The sequence below is a fragment of the Dipodomys merriami genome, unplaced genomic scaffold (genome assembly GCF_024711535.1).
Source record: "Dipodomys merriami isolate MVZ:Mamm:240054 unplaced genomic scaffold, mDipMer1.0.p SCAF_39, whole genome shotgun sequence".
NCBI classification, from domain to species: domain Eukaryota; kingdom Metazoa; phylum Chordata; class Mammalia; order Rodentia; family Heteromyidae; genus Dipodomys; species Dipodomys merriami.
In genome coordinates, this window is record NW_027205492.1 from 5,182,590 (window position 1) to 5,195,482 (window position 12,893).

Genomic DNA, 12,893 nt, shown 5'->3' on the forward strand with positions numbered 1-12,893 from the left:
CCCTCTCCCCCCCTCCACCCGCCCCCTAGGAGGTCGGCCGTCCATTGACCTTTGCAGGGAGGAAACCCCGGGGCCAGCCGGGCGGAGCGCGTCCTCGAATTCCCCCGGGAGAATGAGATTCCAGGGAGCGACCCGGGGAAAATCCCTGAGCGGTGAGTACCTGGGGGCCGGCCGGGATTGGGCCCCGCAAGCCACGCCCCTCTCCTGGGCGGGGCCGCGGGCTGGGCTCCGGGGCTACTAGAGGCCCCGCCCCGGCCGCCTCTCCCGCCCGCCGCCCAGGCCGCTCCCCGCTATGCTGCTGCTCGGCGTCCTCTGGGGCTGCTTGCTGACAGCGGTGAGTAGTTTCTGTCCCGACCCAGAGAGAGGCTGAGATTTGAGAGTAGGGCCTGGGAGGGAAGGAGAAGCAAGACTTGGGGAGGAGAGCGTCCCAGCTGCTTTCTGGGGACAGGGGAGTCTGGAGGGTGTGTGGGGAGCTGGGCAAAGCCCCCCCCCCGCCCCAAGATGCAGGTTTAAGACGAGATGGGCCGCCCCTCTTCTCTGCCTTGGGCCGTCCACAGAGAGTCCTTGGGGAGGGCCCTGCCGGTGGGACAGTGGAGGTTATGCAGCTCCCACCTTGGTGGTGCCAGCACCAGGCTGGGGTCTGGGGCAGCCTCGGGGGCTGCGCAGTGACATTGGAAGTGGTTTCAGAGGGCAGGGAGGGAGGCTGGCCAAGGGAAGGGGCTGGTCTGCCTCGTTTCCTGTTCCTTTCCAGTCCCTCTCCCCCTGTGGACAGAGGCCAGGCTCTCCTGGTTATCGTTTCCTTGCCAGCTGGGGCTGCCTGTTCCAGGGCACTTGAGAACAAGGAATGGTTGCAGACACTCCGATACTTTATTTTATTTTTTAGTTTGAGTAGGAAAAGTGATTTTCACACCTGTCCTCCTCCCCAAACCAAGGAGGAAATCTCTAAGGTTATGCCTCTGTCTCTCCAATTTAAGATGACTTAGGGAACTCTTGGGACTCCAGAAAGTTTTGGTTAAGAGATCTGCAGGGGTCTTTCCAAGCACCAGAATGGTTGGGGTCCAACCAAGCATGTCTCCGGGATTTTTTAGAAGCCCACATTTGACTCACTTTTGGCTCAAATGTATTTTTTGTAGTTCCTCATTCTGAGGGCTGGGAATCCCCCATGTACCTGGCTTCTCATCCCAGCCCCCAGATCCCCCTCTCCCCCACTGCTTTCAGGGACTAGGGCCTGGACAGAAATGACCCTTGGTCTTTGGTGTTGGAATTTGGTAGTGAGCAAAGTGAGTGAGGAAATTGTTCTAGTCCCAAACTTTCATTTTCACTCCAGGTAGTGGGTCTCTGGGAGAAGGGAGGCAGGAAGAAGGTGGAGCTGGAGAGAAGCAGCAAAGGGCTTTGTGGGAGGAGGTGTGGTGAAGGGTGGTCAGGGCTCCTTCAGAGCAGAGTCTGAGCTCATCCCTTCCAATTTAGGCTGCAGGTAGAGCCCAGATGGCTGTGATAACAGTAACAGGTGCTGTTTATCCAGGTGTCCCTTGTACGTCAGACTGAGCAAAATACTACATCTATTCTCTGACTTATCTGATTTCTCCCAATGTCTTCATACAGGGGAGCAACCTGGGGCTCAGGAAGGGAAGTTGCATTATCCAAGGCCTCCTAGCTAGGTAGTGGTCAGCCTGACTGAACTGCCATCTGTCTGATTCCTGACTCTTCCTGTCACGTGACAAGAGTCCTGCTCCTGAGGCCTTTTATAACCGTGAGACAGCTGTGAGAAGTGGAAACTGACAGACTGCCTGGGAACTTGCTGTTTTTCTCATGTGATCAAAGGATTTGATTGCTCTGAGGGTGGCTTGGCAAGTTCTGGTTCAGAGGGTGGTACCTTGGGATGCCCCTTCCAGGCAGCCTTTCCTCTGTGAGGTAAGATGCATTTCATGGAGTAATTTGCTCGGAAACCTACGTTGAATGAGAGCTACCAATTAGCTACATTCTCAGCGGTCAGCCAGTTAGCCAGAGAGCTGAGTATTCCAGCAGATATTCATGTAGATGTGAGTCAAACTGTGAATGAGCCCCTACTTCGGCTAGAGGCGATGCCAGACCTATCAGCAGGGCACGTGTCATTGCTCCCACCTTAAAGATAAGGAAGTGAAGATCAGAGACACAAATTAGTGTGTGTCACAAAGTTTGGAACCTGAAGTCTGATTCTCTGCTTTTTTTCTTGACTGTTCTAAGAGTGTAGGATGATCTTAGACAGACATGGATATAGAACTAAAACACAAACTCATTGTGTAGTTCTAAAAATCCTCCTCACTGTGTGTCTGTTTGTGTTTGTGTGTGCTGATCCTGGGGCTTGAACTCAGGGCCTGGGTGCTATCTCTTAGCTGTTTCTCTCAAAGCGGATACCCTCTACCACACCTCCACTTCTGGCTTTTTGCTGGTTAATTGGAGACAAGAGTCTCAACAGATTTTCCTGCCCAGGCAGGCTTCAAACCTCCATTCTTAGATCTTAGCCTCCTTAGTCCCTAGGATTACCGGCATGAGCCATGGGCACCCAGCTCCTTTTCCTTTTTTTTTTTTTTTAAAGTCTGGAGCTATAATATAGTTAATGCCTCTCAAAGGTTCGGGAATCCTTTTTAAAACCAAAATCGAGAGTAGGCTGAGGTAGAGGGCTGGCTTTCAGCCAGCAGAGCAACCAACTGAGGTTTAATGTCAATGTTTTGTTTCTGCTGGGTTTATTTTTAGTTTCCTTTTATTCATGGGAAGTGATACTAGCAAAGATATAAGGTTTTCATTTAAAAGAAATGCAATTAAATTAGCAAGACGCAATTAATAGCATGGTTGCTACCAGATGTCACTGAAGTGATGTCTACAAGAAGTTGATGGATTAAAGAGAGTATGTTAAGACTTTTAGTTTCTGTTTCTGTTCCTGGGGATTTCTGGGCACTAGATTCATCCTCTCTAGTGCTTAGTGTCATTATCTGTAAAAGGAAAGATTTAGGGTTCATCTTTTCTAGCCTCTCAATCTTAGCATTTTATTTTTATTTATTTATTTTTTTTGGTCAGGTCGTGGGGCCTGAACTCTGGGCCTGGGCGCTGTCCCTCAGCTCTTCAGCTCAAGACTAGCACTCTACCACTTGAGCCACTTCCAGCTTTTCTCTTTTTGCTTATGTGGTGCTGAGGAATCGAACCCAGGGCCTCATGCATGCAAGGCAAGCGCTCTACCACTGAGCCACCTTCCCAGCCCCAGTCTTAGCATTTTATAAGGGAGGGTCTGACTGAACTGATGATGTGGAGATGGAGACGTGCTTGGAGAGGGAAGGAAGAATGAGGTGGAACTGAAACCAGCTAGCGTTCAGGGTCCTGGGTAGGTATGAAAGACTTCTGGTCCTACTGGATCTTTGGCAAGAGGAGACTCAGGAGTTTAGAGACTCCAGTGTTATGGCTTTTGTAAAATACCAGAATGATCCTCTGGACTCTTTCATAATCAGATTCTTTTGACAGTTTAGATTAAAAACAAACATACCCAGTGCTCTGCGGGGCTCCATTTTTAGCTTTTTGGATTTCTGCATCAGTGACAGCAGCTGTCCTAGCTGACTTTCAACCTTCCTGCCAAGGAGCCCCCAGCAGAGACTTCAAGATCCTTACCAGTTGCACAATTGTGTTTCCAGGTGTATGCAGAACTGACCACCGCATGCAGAGAAAATCAGTACCCACTGAACAATCAGTGCTGTGATTTGTGCCCGCCAGGTGAGATGCCAACCCTCTAGTCCCACAGTGGGATCCTTGGTTTGCTGGCAGAGGAAGACCCATTGTAAACTCAAGTCAGAAATAACCCCCCCCCCCCCAACTCTGCCCAGCTGTCAGAATGTTCTAGGCTCCCTCTCTGCCAGGTAAACCTCTGCCTTCTCTCCTCTGGGGGTCCTATCTCTTCCATCTTCCCCAACCAGATCACAAAGAGTCTGAGACATTCATCTCTGAGCCCCTCTGCTCTCAATAGAGAATCGGATTCCCTGAGTGGCCAGAGATGCCATAATTCCTGATGTTTTCCAGGAAAGAAGTTGGCGAGTGAATGCACCGAGTTCACCCAGACACATTGCCTGCAGTGCGGCAAAGGTGAATTCTCAGATACCTGGAACAGAGAGACCCGCTGCCACCAGCACAGATACTGCGACTCCAGTACGTGAGCTGCTGAGGCGGGCAACCGGGGAGGAGCTGATGATGGTTCAGCTAATATTCCTGAGCACACAGCCACTCAGATCATAGTAGACAGACTGCTCTGATTGGTCAATTGGAGTTTGGCTTGACTGACTTCTTTATTTATTTATTTTTGCTATACTAGAGATTGAACCCAGGGCCTAGCACTTGCTAGGCAGGACTTTCTCTTAAATAAGTTGTTATCTGTACTTGAAAAGGGTCTAAGGCATCGTAAGAGCTAGTCAAGTCTAGTCCAGCAAGTGGGTTCCCATCCTTGCTTCTCCTCTCTACTCAGATCTAGGGCTCCAGCTCCTGAGGAAGGGCACAGCGGAGAAAGATGCATTCTGTACCTGCGAGAAGGGCCTGCACTGTCTGGGCCGTGCTTGCGAGAGCTGTGAGCTGCACACTCTGTGTGGCCCTGGCTTTGGAGTCAAGCAGATTGGTAAGTGGCCCATCTGGGAATCAGCGCTCGGAGTGGGAGATGAGAGCCAGCGGATCTTGCCCAAAGGCAGTCTGGGCAGTTGGCACAGTTGGCACGTAGCCTCAGAGGTGGAGGGGCTGGAGGCTCCTTCCTGCTAGCGTGAGCAGAGGATGGGATCTTCAGTCTTCTGCCTCCGGCCAAGGGTTTGTGCCTGCAGAGAAGATGGGAGAAGTCCTGCTGAGCTGCAGCTTTGAGGGCGCCTGGAGCTCCAGGCAGCTAGCTCTTCCTGTCCTGCCTTCCACTGATCCCCTGAGAGCTAGCTACACACGTGGCCCACCGAGGTGGTTGATGTGCTCTCCTACCCCATCCCCAGCTACAAATATGACTGACACAGTCTGTGAACCCTGCCCTGTCGGCTTCTTCTCGAATGACTCATCTGCTTCTGAAAAGTGTCGACCCTGGACAAGGTACAAGGACTGGCTCCAAAGTGGTGGTGGGTCCTACCTTAATCTCTCAGCTACCTGCCCTTCCATCCCTGTTCCTCCGTGGTGCACATACTCCCCCACTGGTGAACTGTCCACAGAGTGACCTTGTGTTTGATCTTTCCTCATGTTGCTCTTGTCTGCTCTTACTGTAGTTGACATTGCCAATCTCCCATTCTTAAAGTTGCGGTTCTCAGGGTGGCATGGTTACCCTCCTACCCCTGCTTCCATTCCTCAGTCTTCCACTTCCTTCAGGCTTCCTGACTGGTTTTCTGGGCCATCTGTGGTCACATTTCCCCAGCATGGTCCCCGTCCATCTCCTCAGTCCCAGGTACCCTACCACTGAGCCACACTGAGCCACACATGGAGACATGTTTAGTTATTTTTCAGATAGAGTCTTGTGCTTCTTCCAACACATCCAGCCTCATATTATGATCCCTCTACTGACAACTCCCTCATAGTTAAGATTATAGTCACTACCACATGACTGTGTGTGTGTGTGTGTGTGTGTGTGTGTGTGTGTGTGTGTGCTTGCCCTGGGGCTTGAATTCAGGGTCTGGCTGCTGTCCCTGAGCTTTTGTGCTCAAGGCTAGTACTCTATTCATTGAGCCACAAGTCTACTTCTGGAATTTTTGGTGATGAATTGGAGATAAGAGTCTCATGAACTTTCTTGCCCCCAATGACTTTGAATCACGATCCTCAGATCTTTGCCTCCGGAGTAGCTAGGATTCTACCAGCACCTGGCTATGACTCTTACTAACTACAAGACAGGCCATGCTGTCTTTTTTTTTTTTTTTGTCGGTCGTGGGGCTTGAACTCTGGGCCTGGGCGCTGTCCCTCAGCTCTTCAGCTCAAGGCGAGCGCTCTACCACTTGAGCTACAGCGCCACTTCCGGTTTTCTGGTGGTTTATTGGAGATAGGAGTCTCATGGTCTTTCCTGCCCGGGCTGGCTTTGAACCGCGATCCTCAGATCTCAGCCTCCTGAGTGGCTAGGATTACAGGCATGAGCCACCAGCGCCCGGCTAGGCCATGCTGTCTTGAACCAGGATCCTTCTATCTCTGCCTCCTGAGTAGCTTGAATTACAAGTGTGAACCATCATACCTGGTCTGAGATATAGCTTTTTCTTTTCTTCTTCTGATCCATCCCTTATACCCGGAACAGTGCCTTACATAGTAAGTGCTTAGTCAGTCTTTACCTGGTGACTGGAGGCTCCCGTAGTAGAGTCTGATCCATGTACACTGACCTCCAGTTCTGCTGGTGGCAACCATCACCCCTCTGAGCCTTGCATCCTTATCTAGAAGAGAGATGAAATCTTTCACAAGGCTTGAAGATGAAGACATATACAAGTGTTTTGTTAGCTGGGTGCTGTGGCTCACACCTGTAATCCTGGTTACTCAGGAGGCAGAAGAAGATTATGGTTTGAAACCAGCCCAGGCAGAAAAGTCCATGAGACTCTTATCTTCAATTAACCACTGAAAAGCTAGAAGTGGAACTGTGGCTCAAGTGGTAGAGTGCTAGCCTTGAGCAAAAAAAGCCAAGCAAGAGCACAAGGTCCTGAGTTCAAGCACCACCACCGACACACACACACACTCATTTTACACACACACTCACACACTCATTTTATAAACTAAATGCTCTTATGCAAGGCTGAACTCTATGCTTTCACGCTCCTCTTTATCTCTCACTCTTAACTGTTTTTCCTTTGCCATGATCATCTCTGTCCCCTCCCCCACTCTTTAGGGTCCCATATTTCTTGTGGCAGTTCCTAGCTGGGCATTGTACAATTTCTCCTTCCTTGAGCTTGCTGGCCAGTTGATCCCTCACTAGTTGGGTCATCTGGCTGAATATCAGTGTCTAGTTTCCCATAGATTCTCAGTGCTACCTGCATGCCACCCACCTGCCTTCCCTCTGCACACGCTGCCCCACGTAGCTGCGGTGCACTGCTGCTCCTCCCTTGACATCCTGTGGGACTCTCTGTACTCAGCTTCTCATATAGAAATCTTCCCAGAAGACCCTTAAACCAGCTCATCTTGACTGGAAGCGGTTTTGCTCCCCGTGGGACATTTCCAGCTGTGGCCACAGCTGGGCCGTCTTTCAGTTGTCATGCCTGGGGAGGAGGAGGCCAGGAATGCAATGGTTCCCCTTCCCCCAAATTATCTGCTCTTGCTGTCCTGCCTTAAATAGAGCTCATGACTCCCCCCCCCCCATCAGCCTTTGCAGACAGGAACTTCAGCCCGACGTATGAAGCTGGTGTTCATTATCCACTCTCCTATTTACTACTCTTTAAGATGCACAATGACCTTTCCTTTACACTTATGACTTCCTGGCATTTCCTTAATAACCAGTGAGGGCTGCTGCCTGAAATGCACGCGAGCTCAGTGGGCCTGGACCCTCTCCTTTATGGTTGGAGGCCCTACTGTTTCTTTTTATGTGTGTGTATGTGCACATGTGCACATGCACCTACACATGTGCATGTGTGTCTTTGCACAGCTGTGAAGCCAAAGACCTGGTGGTGCTGCAGCAAGGAACGAAGCACTCCGATGTTATCTGTGGTGAGTCTGGGAGAAGGGAGACTGAGGTACACAGAGATTGAGGGGCGTGTCGGTGAAATGGAAAGAGGAAGCGAGTCGAGGGGAGGGCATTCCAGCCCTGCCACTTATCTTGAGAGCTAGGGCAAGTCACATCTGTTGGGAGCTTCATTTCTTCATCTATGAAGTGGGATGAGCACAGCGTCTCCTGTAGGTTGGTGCAGATATCTGGCGTGGGTTCTTACCGCTTCGAGGCCCTCCGTGCCTGCCACCTGCCACCATCCTGTAGATAGTAGAAGGTTGTGACATTGTTCCCTGGGAGCCTCAGTTTTGATTTGAGAATGCGGAAGATTGGCTTGAGCACAGATCACAAACTCCTATTAACTACAGGGACCCAGACAGGTCCTTTAGTGAGTAGGAAAGATCATGGGTGAGAAAGCATGTTCTCTTCACTTTTTCGCAAGATGGACTTTCCTCTTTGCAGGGCTGGGACTAGGGTAAGGAGGCAGTTGGGACATAATATTTAATATAGTGCCACAGAAATGTAATAATCAAGATTTTGAAGCAGTGTTAAAAATACTCACAAAGAAGTAAAAAAAATCATAATGAACAACAGAATTTGAAATAAATAAAGACAGGATCTGACCTTGCATTTGCAGGACTCTGCCCCATTCACTTCATTCTAATCTGATTCTAATAAAATTTTATTTTAAGAAAGCGAGGTGGGGGGAGCCTTGTGCACCTGTGGGGCCATTGTTTATTGCTTGAACAGAAGAAATACTCTCCTCTCCCCCTTGATTGTTCTGTAACAAATGGAGCAGGGCAGGCATAAATCTTGCTGTCCTCAGCATCAGAGTGAAGAGTGTTGGGAAGTGGGCAGGTCAGCCACTGCTGCTCAGTGCTAGCTGTGGATGCTAGCTTCTCCCAAAATGGTCTTTCCTAAGGGTAAGTGACTAATGTCTAATATGAATCTTCCTATTCCCCCAGCTAAGAATATTGGTAGCTTCCTCAATGCATTAAAAACTGGTGTCAGCCGATATGGACCTGCCCAAAGGCCAGATGACATAGGGACATGGCGTAGATGATGTAGATGACATAGGGAGATGGTGTAGATGAGCTCATTCCCTGGAGGGTTTACCAGGTGGCCAAGGGACCACAGCGGTGCAGTGGAGGAGGGAACAGTTGTGGGTAGATCATGCTCAAGTCCCCATTTCCCCAGGTCCCCAGTCTCGGAGCAGAACCCTGGTGGCGATCCCTGTCGTGATAGGAATCCTGTGCGCCGTCTTCGTGGCATCTGTCTATATCAGTGAGTCTTCAGGTGGGAAGAGGATGTGGAGGGAGAAGGATGTACTATGGAGGCCGAGCCAATGCCCTATCTCTTCCTTTTCCCCCTAGGAAAGGAAGCTAAGAAGCGGAAGGCTAAGGTAGGTCAGCTCTGGTGCCCTGGGTAGGGTTTTGGCAATCTGGGAAGATAGATTCTCTGTCTGGAAAGCAGGAGGATTGGTTCAGGGTCTGTCCCTGTGGCCAGTGGGATGGCAGCAGAACTGGCTACTGGGTCCCCATGGTCTGTCCCCATGGTCCAGCCTGGGCTCCTTCCGTGCACTCACACACCTCCCCACCGAGCTAACCTTGGCACCGTTGGCCAGGTCTAGCACTGGCACTTCTTTATCCTCTCCCTGGATTTTGCCATGGTGGTGGTGGTGGTGTGTGGGGTTACCTTGGATCTCGAATCTTGGTCCAATGTGGAGGGCCAGAGAGGCTTATCCACTGACTCCCACTCTAGAAGCTTCCTCTTACCCACCCTGCAGCCAGCAGGGGGCAGGAAGCACCCAAGGCATCCACCTTACCATTTGGGGGAGGGGATCTACTTCCCAGATGTGGGCTGTGTGGCCCTGGGGCACCGCTGACCTGTGGCTGGGCTAACCTCACTCCCTGGCTCCCCAGGCCCTCCATCCTCAGAACATATGTCAGGACCCCGTGGAGATGGAGGACGTCTCTGGCCACAACCCCGCAGCCCCGGTGCAGGAGACCATGCACGGCTGCCAGCCCGTTACCCAGGAGGATGGCAAAGAAAGCCGCATCTCAGTGCAGGAGAGGCGGTGAGGCTGTGTCTGAGTGGGATGGGGCATTCGCACGGGTGCCGCCCCTGTGGCTGGAGAGCTCGGAGCTGCTGCGAAGGGGTGGGCGCTGGCGTAGCCACGCCTTCTCTGCCGGAACCCCTCAGGTTTGAGAAGCCCCAGCACAGACACAGACCACAGATCACCTTCTAGAACTTTCCTGCCTCTCCTGGAGCCATCCAGACTCTACACTTGCTTTTTGAAGGTGGAGGAATAGAGGGTGTGTGTGCAGCACCGAGTAGCACCCATGAAACCTTCCGACCCAGCCCAGCTGGTCAGTACTCAGAGACAGATCGTGATGCAACTGCAGCAGCGCGTGGGAGGCTGGAAGTCAGGGACGGGCCCAACTCACTGCCAAAAAGGCAGGTTGTCGGTACAGAAACTTTAAAACACCATGTATACACTATATTAGAGTATATGTAGTGTATGACAGTGTATGCAATATAGCATGGTATATGTACACTGCTGCATAGTTATGTAAGGATATCTATGGATATAGGTATGATACATGTATATATAATTTATGGAGGTAAAATAACAAAAATAACAATTTATGTAGGCTCTGGAAAGACGCACTGAAAACTTAAAACTCGAGAGTGGTAATGTCTGGGCCAAGGGAGGCTTAGTTTTCCCATAATGCTTCATTGTTTTTTTTTTTTTTCCAAAGAAGAGTAAATTGGCATAATGCATATGTAATTAAAAAATCATCAAACAAAAAAAATCATCAAACGTGTAGAAAGAAAACCGGGGTGGACATGCTAGGTGACATGTGCTGTTTAATCTGCCGTCAGCCTCTCAGAAGGAGGGCATTTTCTGAGGTAAAGCGCGTCCTCCGCTGCTGCCCCTTAGGGCAGTTCCAAGTGTGTTCACATTTGGTATCAGCTTTGTTTAAAAAAAAAAAATTCTCCCACTTGACTCCAGTCCTCGCAGCCAGCCTTCCCAGGCAGACGGGGTCTGCATCCCTGCTTCTTTTTACAGAGGGAGAAAACATGGGGAGATGGGGGTGGGGCAGGGGGCATGCCTGTAGCTCATTCCAGTGACTCTAGCTACTCAGGAGGCTGAGATCTGAGGACCAGGATCCGAAGGCAGCCAGAGCAGGAAAGTCCATGTGACTTTTATTCTCACCTGACCTCTCCAAAACCAGAAATGAAGCTGTGGCACAAGCGGTAGAACACTTGCCTTGAATGAAAAAGCTGAGGGACAGCACCCAGGCCCTGAGTTCAAGCCCCGGACCTGCACTGACCCTCTGGAACCTCTGTGTCTAGCTCCTTACAGGGAGAGGCTGGGACTTCCGATGCCTTCTGACCTCCCTTCTGCTCCCCTTCCCCGCCCCCAGCAGCATCCCAGGATAAAAATAAACCGCCCTGTTCTCTTTTCCTATTGTGCCAACTGAGCCTAGTCAGGAGGAGCAGCAGATGGAGTGGGAGCAGAGGGGAGGGGAGGAGGGCCGGAGGACAAGGGGGTGGAGGGAGAGCCATGCAAAGTGCCATCCAAAGGCCAGACACAAAGACCGAGAGTGGCCGTGGCCGGTGTTAACCTAGGGATCCCAGCCTTTCCCAGTGAGAAGCTGCTTTGGATTTCTCCCCAAGCCCTGTGAACTGGAGGCTAGCGGTGAGGAGCACTTGCCCCAGTGGCGGCTATAAGGGCAGCTAGGAGCCAAGAGACGGGCACCCGCTTGGCAGGCTTCCCAGAAGCGCTCTGAGGAGCATTTGGAGGCACCAGTTGGAAGCCTGTAGTGCAGAAAGTGGAGCAAGGTGGAGGCGTGGGGAGGGGGAACGTTGGGGCCTCATCTCCCTCTGCCACCTAGATCCGGGGCAAGTGGAGCTCAGGCCTGTGTGGTGGAGGGAGGCACCAGACCCTTGGCGGCCCAAGTCCCAGGCTCCTCTTCCGTGAGCTTGTAGATCTGATCATGGCTACCTGGGAAACGGCGGCCAGCCTCGTGGCCAGTGTGGTTGGTCCTGTGTTTCCTCCTAGGTCAGAGGTGCTTGGCCTGAAGCAGCAGCAGAACCACCTGTTAGGGGACAGCTTGCTGGGCCTCCCTGCCAGTGCATGGGCTCAGCAAGTCTGGGACAGGGATCAAGAATGTGCATTTCTAGCAAGTTTCCCGAGTGTGACTGGAGCTGCTGTCCAGGGATCACACTTTGAGCTTCCACGTGGCTGCTTAAGCAGCTAATAATGTCTGCTGGGCTCAGAGTTGCCCTGGTTTGAAAAGTGTGCTTGGTGAGCGTGTAGGCCTGGTATGTGCCAGGGAGACTGAATTCCTGGGAGCATGCTCTCAGTCAACCTGGGGTGCAGGATGAACACCTCATGCTCCGTGTCCTTTGGAGGGAAAAGTCGAGGGGGTTGGGGAATGCATTCTGGGCCCCATCCAGCCATAGGTTATATACCTTTCTATATTTGCTTTACTAATAAATTCCTGTTTTCTACCTCCCTGTGTCCTCTACTTCCTTTTTACGATATCATAATGAGCTCGGTACCCAAGGGTAGGTAGAGGCCTCCTTCTTGGAGCATGGGAGGGATGAACCCAAAGCCTACCCCTGCCCCAGCGGGCCTCTGCCCTGATTTATCTCCACGGCCACTTCCTGGATTCATCGCCAGTCCACAGCCCATCTCCAGTTCCCATCTTTTCCTCTCTCTGCAGCCCCTCTTCTTCCTGTTTCTGGGAGAAGTTTCCCCTTGGGTTTTGCAGAACCTGTGTCCAAGATGGTGTCATTTTGTGTCTCTAGTGTGTCTCACAGGGAGGAAGTGTGGAATTGGTAACTTGAGGAAGTTGATTCTCATGCGACCGGGCCAGGAGCTTTCTGTAGACTCAGGAAGGTCACTTTCTGGAATGGACTTTTGTCTTTGATGTGCCATGAAGGGGAGGTGCCTTGTAAGTCCTACCCGCCTGAAAATAGAGGGAACCCCATGGTTTCTGGGTTGCCTGAGGAAGTGATGTGAGGCACACATCAGCCAGGAGGTGGCGCCAAAGTAACATGCAAAGACCCTGACTCTACCAACTTGGCAGTCCTGAGTGAGGTTGGCTTGGTTGAACTGGCTCTCCACCTGCCCAGGCACTGGAGATGAGGCCTTTCCACCTTTTGCTGGAGCCTCTGCAGCCTCTCCGCATCGTTCTCTGTGAACTGCGTTCCTCAGCAAACATGAACTGTGCACCCCGTC

The 12,893-nt window shown here is 51.4% G+C and overlaps 1 protein-coding gene across 2 annotated transcripts; it reads left to right on the plus strand.

Annotated features, from left to right (window-relative positions):
* Positions 1–262: 262 nt before the first annotated feature.
* Positions 263–12,164, plus strand: Cd40 (CD40 molecule). 2 transcript variants are annotated; one of them, XM_069989887.1, is made up of 9 exons: positions 263–334; positions 3,660–3,738; positions 4,042–4,167; positions 4,481–4,627; positions 4,980–5,073; positions 7,580–7,641; positions 8,837–8,935; positions 9,013–9,041; positions 9,562–12,164. In XM_069989887.1, exons 1-9 carry the CDS (start codon positions 293–295, stop codon positions 9,718–9,720), a joined length of 837 nt encoding a protein of 278 aa, XP_069845988.1. In that variant the 5' UTR covers positions 263–292; the 3' UTR covers positions 9,721–12,164. The 2 variants fall into 2 exon arrangements, with proteins under 2 accessions (XP_069845988.1, XP_069845990.1); XM_069989889.1 differs by having other exon boundaries at positions 8,837–8,923.
* The last annotated feature ends 729 nt before the right edge of the window (positions 12,165–12,893 follow it).